Genomic DNA, 8230 nt, shown 5'->3' on the forward strand with positions numbered 1-8230 from the left:
CTGGTGCATTACAAAACTCGAATAGCATTCTTCTATAGGAAATATTCCAGAAGGACATGTGAAAGTAGTTTTGTCCATGTCTTCTAGAGAAATGAGTATCTGGTTATACCCTGAATAGCCATCAAGGAAATAATAAAATTCTTATCCAGCCACCTTATCTGATCATGAATGGAAGCAGAAATTGATCCTTTCAAGTTGCCTCATTTAATCTCCTGTAATCAATGCACATTATCCATCCAGTGACAGTTATTGTTGGGATCGATTAATTATTCTCGTTCTTCCTACAATCATCCCTCCTTTTTTGGGCACCACATGAATTGGAATGATCAACGTACTGTCAGAAATAGGGAATATGATTCCTGCTTCTAGAAGTTTGACAACTTCTTTCTGCACAACCTGTTCTAACTTCTTGTTAAGCTTGCTTTGAGGTTACACCATAGGTTTACTATTTTCCTCCAGAAGGATTTTATGCTTGCACAGAGTAGAATTGATGCCCCTGAATGTCAGCTATCACCCATCCAATAGCCGTCTTGTACTTTCTCAAAACATAGAACAACTTCTTCTCTTGCTCACCTATCAGATAAACTGAAATGATCACCGAAAAACTGTCAGGAGGTTATAGAAAAACATACTTCAAGTGTGTGGGAAGGACTTTGAGTTCCAAGTTTGGTTTGGATCCCTCCTTCGGTAATTCTTCTTCGTTTACCTCATGTTTATCAGAATCTATAGGCTCAGCTTCTTTCCTGACCTGTGGATCTTCATCCTCTGTGGTGTTTAATTGAGTGATGCACCTCTTTAAAAAGTCATCTACCAACTTATGATGCTTGTATTCTTCTGCTAAATCATTCAGAACGTCTACCTTAAAACAAGAGTAGACATTTTCCTTTTCTTTAGGGAATTTCATCATCATCTTCATGTTGAAAATGACTTTTTTTTCCCGACTCTTAACATAATTTACCCTGCATACACATCAAGAATTTCTCTCCCTGTAGCTAGGAATGGTCTCCCCAGAATTAGAGGTACCTCCTTATTCTCTTCCATGTCTACCATAATAAAGTTGGCAGGAAACACAAACTTGACCACCCAAACCATAACATCTTCAATTATACCTTTAGGAATAACGGTAGTTTGGTCTGCCAACTGCAAAGATATCGGTATAGACTTGACGATTCCGATCTCCTCTTCCATCTTTCTAAAAATGGACAAAGGCAGTAAATTTATCGAAGCACCTAAATCACACAAAGCTTTGTCAAATCATGTGTTTCCTAAAGAGAAAGGAATTGTGAAACTCCGTGGTCACCGCATTTCTGAGGAATTTTATTTTGAAGGATGGCACTGCAAGTGGCATTCAATTTAACAACTGAGTTTTCTTCTAAGTTTCACTTGCTTGGCAAAATATCCTTCAAGAATTTAGCATGTGTAGGCATCTGAGTGAGCACCTCTGTGAAAGGGATATTTGCATGCTACTGTTAAGGCGTTTTCCAAAACATTTATCAAGTTTTTCCCTCTTCAGCTTTTGAGGATAAGGAAATGCAGGCATGTGTTTGTTTGTATCATGTTCAACCTTCTCTTTCTCTGTTTCATCATCTGTAACCACCTCTTCAACTGGAGCACTTGAAATTTTCTACTTATCTCATGTCACCTGTTTTTTCTTCATCATTTCAGCTTTTGAATTTTTACTATATTTCTTTGGCATCTTTCTATATCTCAAAGTTACTGGTTTCACTTAGGATTCTTCTCTGTGTCACTGAGAAGTGTTCCTGGAGTTATTTCAGATAACATAGTACCCATATTTCCCCCTCATTTCTCTAAATTACGAATAGCTAAATTTTGAGTGTCAAACCTCTCACCTGTGTTTGTTATGAATGTCCTCATTATGTCTTCCAAACTTGATTGATTTGCCTGTTGAAGTTATTGAGACTGATATTGCTGCCTCTGCTGATTCGGGTACCTTGATTGTGCTTGTCCTTGACCTCTAGGATTATTTTTTTCCCATTGGTTGACTACCATTGGCGACCCATAGAATTAAAGTTGTTTCCCTCTTGGTAATTATCTCTATCAAAATTTCCAACAATATTTACCTCTTGTTCTGAAACTGGTCCCTGTTGGCACTCTTGAGTTGGTGTCAAAATCCACAAAAACCACATGTTAGCGGTGACTCGGTTTGAACTTGAGCTACTGATAGTTGCTTCACATCTTTGGCAATAGCAGTAATCTGTGTCTGCAAGGTAATGTATGTATCCATTTGGTGTACCCCAGCTATCTTCTTTCTTTCGGTACCATCTGCAAGCCATTGGTTAGCATCTTTTGACAGTTTATTCAAAATTTCAATGGCTTTATCTTGCGTTTTCTTCATCAGAGGACCTCCCACTACATTGTTAAGAATTATCCGAGAAGGTGGTGTCAAGAAACAACAACATACCTAGTGTATTCTCATAAGTGGGTTCTCGGGAGGGTAGGATGTATGCATCCAAGCCTTCCCAGAAATTTGGACTCAAGTTTTTTTTTTTAATCTAAACCAACCAGCCTGATGCTGTTGGATCTTTATTCAAAAAACAATCAAGATATTCCTGAGAACAAAAGAGGAAGAAACTGAAAATAAACTAAACTACTCTATCCTGGGAAAAAGAAAGTTTAAGCATTGTAAGAACAGCCAAGTACAAAAATGAAAGCACTGCACACAAGAATACTCCTTCTTTGGATTGATGCCATTATCAGTCACCTTAAGCTCTCACCAGGTGCTATGGAATCAAATCTCACTAAAAATCATTCAAGAAGAAGTGGGGTAGGAAGTTCCTCATAGTTCCTATCCTTTGTTGTCCAATATCTTTGATCAATCATACTCCTGTGGCCAAGCTGAATGTTTGTAACCGAATTAGGTAACTAAAGAAATGTTGTTAGCAGGATGAACATTGTTGTTAATACCACACACTAACAAGGATAACCTTAGTTATCCAACTAGGTTTTCAACAATCAGAACAGGCTTCGTTTTTTTGCAGAAATCTTTACTTCATTGAACAACTAAACCATGTGTCTTGAACTGTTGGATTGTATACAGAATTCTGATGTGTATAAGTATCTCAGTCTGGTTCTCTATTTCTGTATACCTTGCATCTGAAGTTAGGCATCATCATCTTGTCACTATTGAGAATCTTCTTGGCGCCTGTTGGCAATTCAGCAAATGAATGAAACTGTGCTGTGCCTGCAAAATCATAACCTAAGTTAGCTAAAAATTCTGCAAGTGCATTGCCTTCCCTAAGGATGTGAGCAAACTGCACTTTCCCCTTGTTCCTCCAAAATTTGACCTTACTAACTTCCATACTAATCTTCTATGGAATATCCCATACTCCTTGTATAATATTTACCACAGACAAATAATCTGATTCAATCATCACATTCATCAGATCATTTTTAATGCAGAATTCAATACCATCCAATATAGCGACAGATTCTGCTATAATATTTGTTGTATCAGCTAATCTTCTTGCACCAGCATATATCAGGTTTCCAAATTCATCTCTAATGTAGAAAGCAACTGAACTTAGTCCTGGATTACCCCTTGAGGCCCCATCTGTATTGCACTTGAACCAGCCTATATCAGGACACTTCCATTATCAACTTATATCCCACTTTAGGCTTGTAATCCTCCGAATATTTCACCATTTGAGACTAGGTGATGCAAATTGTAGTTGATCCCATGTATCACCTTCATTTTATTCATATTGCCTCCATGCATGATAATATTTCTTCTCTTCCATAGTTGCCAACATATGAATGCTGGTGCAGCCTGCATAACTGACTTGAGCTTTGTAGGACATGGCATATACCACCATTGTACTATTGTCTGATGAATCTGTATCCTTGGATCAATTATCCCCCACAGTAACATTATAGTGTTGCCATATTTCTACTGCAAATTCACCTGTTAGGAATAAATGTTGAACTGTCTCCTCTTGATGAGGGTTCAAACAACATCTACACCTAGATACAATACTAATATTCATTCTCTTTAGGACATCATCAACTGGTAGTTTGAACTTCCACAATCTCCAAAAGAAGAAGGATATTTTGAATGGAACACCTTTCAACCACAATTTTGAAAGGTGTACTGATGTTTGACCCTTTTTCTTGAGCAAATTCCAAGTAGTCCCTACAATTAATTTCCCTGTAGTACTAGCCATCCACTAGGCTTTATCCATCTCCTTTGAATGCTCCACTATACTCAGCTCTTCTAGGACATGATTACAAACATTAATAGGCAGTTTGTCATACAATCTCTGTGCATCCCAGCCTTCTGCATTCATGAAGTATGATACCTCTTCAATGCTGGTGTCAATATGAAAGTCTGGAGGCATTGCCTATTTGATTCAACCGAGTTTAGTCCAATTATCATCCCATACATCACATGCTCCATTTCTTGGTTCCCATCATATCTATTGATCCACCTGATCTCTTGCTTCTATCATTCTTTTCCAAACCTGTGAACCACTTTTCCATTGCACTTCTGTTTGTTTCATCTTTTTGCAATATTTATTCCACATGAAGGCTGATCACAATGTATTTGATGTTCTAAATCTCCACCATAATTTGGCAAAAAAGGGCTTTAGACACATCATCTAGAGATCTGAATCCTAGTCTGCCTTCTTCTTTAGGTAAACAAACCTTATCCCATGAGGTCCAATGTCTACTTCTACGCTCTTCTTTAGTACTCCAATAAAACCTTGAAAAGATTTTATGAAGCTCATTAATAGTATACTTTGTGGGAACAACAGCTGAGAGCATATATATAGGAATACCCCGAAGCACACTATTGATGAGAACTACTTTTCCACCAAAAGAGAGCAATATTCCTTTCCAATTTTGCAGCTTGTTTCACCTTCTTGATAAGATCATTATAATATAACTTTTTCCTCCTTACATGAAATATAGGACATCCCAAATACTTCAATGGAAACTGGTCCCTTTAAAAACCTGTAATCTGCTCCACCTATTGAGACAGTACACCAGTAATCTTCTGATACATATAAAAGGCACTCTTGTCTTTATTGATCAGTTGGCCTGATATTGCCTCATAATCCTGCAGAATCTTCATAATTCTCTTCAAGGACTCTCCTTCTACAGATGGAAATATTATAGTATCATCTGCATAAGCCAGATGATTGATGTTTTGACTCCATTTAGGCATCCCATATCCCACATACTCACTCTTTGTCAAATGTTGCATTTAAAGTTCTTGATAACACCTCTACTGATAAGATGAACAATCTTTGGTGAAAGTGGATCACCTTGTTTGACACCCCTGGTTGAATGGAAAAATCCTTTGGCCTGACAATTGAAGAGGATAGAATACCAGTTATTTGCGATAAGCCTCCATATCATGTCAATGAATTGATTAGCAAATCCTATTCCACTGAGTACCTTTATCAAATATGAACAAGATACTCTATCATAGGCCTTTGCCATGTCCAATTTAATCACTATATTTATCGGTTTGCCCCTTTTTCTGATGTCTATCACAATTTCTTGTGCCAAGAGCACATTCTCGATAATGCTTCTCCCATGTACAAAGCCTGATTAATTAATAGAGATCAACTTTGGTAACACAGTTTCCAGTCTATCATGCACCACTCTTGACATCACTTTATTGATAAAATTACTTAAACTTATAGGTCTTAAGTCTGAGCAATTTTGAACCAACTTCTTCTTTGGTAGCAGAACAAGATTTGGTATGAGTAATAGCCTTAGGAAGAGTATGACCTTGAAAGAAAGCCACCACCATCTTGTATACATCCAAGCCAAAAATATCCCAACAAGTCTGGTAGAAAATTCCAGGAAAACCTCAGGTCCACTGGCACTTGATTCACTAAGCTTAAATACAGCTTTTTTGACTTCATTAACACTAGGCATTTGACAAAGAAGATCATTTCTATCTTGATTAATCAAAATAGGAATATGTGACAAAAAAATTTCTCCTCCAACTGAGTCTTCATGTGAAAATTTTTGTGCATAGAAATGCACAACCTCAGCTGCCATTTGGTCCTCATCCTCAATCCATGAACCATCTGAATTTTGAATTCTTTTGATCTGCGGCTTCTTCATTCTTCCCTTCACTAGATTATGAAAAAATCTAGTATTCTTGTCACCATCTATAAACCAGTCCAAGCCAGATTTTTGTCTCCAGTACTCTTCTTCATAATGCAAGTATCTTTTAGTCTCAGCCTGAGCTTTCTGCAGAACCAATCTATTCAATTGAGATGGATTCTCTTCAAACAACTGTTGCTTTAATCTGACTATTTCCTCCCTTATGATCAGCTGCTTAAAGATATCACCAAAAACTTCTCTGCTCCATTTGGATAACACCCTTTTCAACTTTTTCATTTTGCATTTGAAGTTTATAAAAGCATCCTCATGTTCCCAAGTGGACCAATTCTGCCTAACTGTTTCCATCCAAAATGATACAAATTTAAAAGGTCTGAAATGATTCTGAAGATTATCACCATAAGTGCACAAAAGAGGGGCATGATCTGACCCAGTCCTAGCAAGATGTTCCACTTCAATATTTCCAAAGCTGTCAAGAAGATGAGAATTCTCCAACATCCTATCCAGTCTTTCAAAGATACATTCTTCATCTGCTCTTCCATTCCACAAAGTGAAGGGGCTTCCCTTAAAATTCACTTCTTCAAGTTCACAGGAATTTATGAAAAATGCAAACTCTTCTACATCCTGAGGTTGTATTTGATTACCTCCTATCTTTTCTTCCTCATTCAAAACCACATTGAAGTCTCCTCCTATCAACCAAGAACAAGTCATGGTATTGGAAAGATGATAAATAGCCTCCCACAACTCCAGCCTTTCAGATGCATCACATTTAGCATATACTAAAGTTGTAATAATATGCTGATTCAACTCTTGTAAAGACAACTTCAAAGTAATCTGTTGGGAGGAGTCCATCAAAACTTCCACTCCTATGTTATCAGTAACAAAGTACCAGATTTTACCATTACAGTTGGCATTAGCCAAGCACATTCCCAATCTCCTCCTATAATGATTTATTGTCCTGACATGCTGAAAAGGTTCCATAAGAGCAATCAAAAAGAATTTGTGATGTCTACTTAACATTTGTAACCTATGAAAGGCTTTTTGTGTCTTCACTGATCTAATGTTCCAAATGAATGACTTTAACATCATTTAACATTAGATTTAGCAGCATTCTTCTTTGGTACCACCCTGAGTGGAATTTTCTTGTCATTAGCATTCTTCTGGCCCTTATTGTTGGATTTTCTCTTGGGAGATACATCTGCCTGCCTGAGTATATTTTCCTTATTCTGCTTAATGTTCTCCTCCTTGTCCTCTTTATGAAAATCTCTGACTTCTTTCTCTACTTCCATTACATCAATATTATAGGAGATCAGGTCATGTAACTCTTTGATTGGGGAAGGCTTCCTACAAAGTGTCACCTGTTGGTTCCCAGGATTGGAAACCACAAGTGACCTTTCTGAAGAAGGAGGATCTGGTGGATCAGCATCTTGGTCCACTTCAATGATACCGGACATCTGGTCCTTCATAGTGTCTCCTGTAGAACCTAAAGATGTTGCCTCTATTAATCTCCGGCATTACTTCCACTATTCTTTGCTAGACTTCTGTGCAACCTTGAACCTTGTCATATACCTTGTTTGCTCTATATCTGCATTATTCAGCCTAGACTCCATAGGATTAATCTCACCATCCTCTTTGCCATTTGCATTTGATTTCCCCACTTCAATTTTTGATGTACTTGCAATTTTTTTCTCACATTCTTCTACAAAATTTAAAACATTAAATTTGTTCTGCACAACCACTTGTACTTCTAGATCAACATCCTTCTTTGTATTAGCGCTCTCACCTTTGGTTTCCTCCACCTTATCATTAGAGTTAGTTTTTGGAACAAATCTCATCACAGGATAATTCTTACCTTGATACCATCTGTGTGCCTCATGCTTGCCTTTCTCCTGAACAACTTGTTCCTCGATTTCTGTATTCTTCACCCCATTAATCGTGCTTGTAACATCAACCACATTTGTTTTCTTGATTCAAGGTGAAGGATTCTACACTCATCTCTAGAATCGCCTTGAATCTTTCATTCAGTATAATATTTTGGTAAGAAATCATACTGAATCTTGACTTTCATCTTCCTGATCTCCTTTGTATCTTCATCTTCTATCTCTAACATCAGAAAATTAGGTAAATCGGC

General features: G+C 37.4%; 2 protein-coding genes across 2 annotated transcripts; both read right to left on the reverse strand.

Annotated features, from left to right (window-relative positions):
• Positions 1–3329: 3329 nt before the first annotated feature.
• Positions 3330–3889, reverse strand: LOC132066527 (uncharacterized). Its single transcript, XM_059459830.1, has 2 exons — positions 3661–3889; positions 3330–3592 (listed from the first exon to the last, which is right to left on the reverse strand). Exons 1-2 carry the CDS (start codon positions 3887–3889, stop codon positions 3330–3332), a joined length of 492 nt encoding a protein of 163 aa, XP_059315813.1.
• A 295-nt stretch (positions 3890–4184) lies between these two features.
• Positions 4185–7565, reverse strand: LOC132066528 (uncharacterized). The gene is made up of 8 exons (XM_059459831.1): positions 7194–7565; positions 5658–7065; positions 5419–5570; positions 5244–5325; positions 4998–5142; positions 4663–4720; positions 4446–4517; positions 4185–4358 (listed from the first exon to the last, which is right to left on the reverse strand). Exons 1-8 carry the CDS (start codon positions 7563–7565, stop codon positions 4185–4187), a joined length of 2463 nt encoding a protein of 820 aa, XP_059315814.1.
• Positions 7566–8230: the final 665 nt, after the last annotated feature.

This window comes from Lycium ferocissimum, chromosome 8 (genome assembly GCF_029784015.1).
Source record: "Lycium ferocissimum isolate CSIRO_LF1 chromosome 8, AGI_CSIRO_Lferr_CH_V1, whole genome shotgun sequence".
NCBI lineage: Eukaryota > Viridiplantae > Streptophyta > Magnoliopsida > Solanales > Solanaceae > Lycium > Lycium ferocissimum.

Coding starts and splice junctions, on each gene's coding strand:
- LOC132066527 (XM_059459830.1), bottom strand. CDS start 3,889: ATGTTACTGTGGGGGATAATTGATCCAAGGATACAGATTCATCAGACA. Junction 3,593..3,660: donor GCATCACCTAGTCTCAAATG/GTGAAATATTCG, acceptor GTCCTGATATAG/GCTGGTTCAAGTGCAATACA.
- LOC132066528 (XM_059459831.1), bottom strand. CDS start 7,565: ATGAAGGACCAGATGTCCGGTATCATTGAAGTGGACCAAGATGCTGAT. Junction 7,066..7,193: donor AGAATGCTGCTAAATCTAAT/GTTAAATGATGT, acceptor GAACCTTTTCAG/CATGTCAGGACAATAAATCA. Junction 4,359..4,445: donor TGATAGAAGCAAGAGATCAG/GTGGATCAATAG, acceptor TGAATCAAATAG/GCAATGCCTCCAGACTTTCA.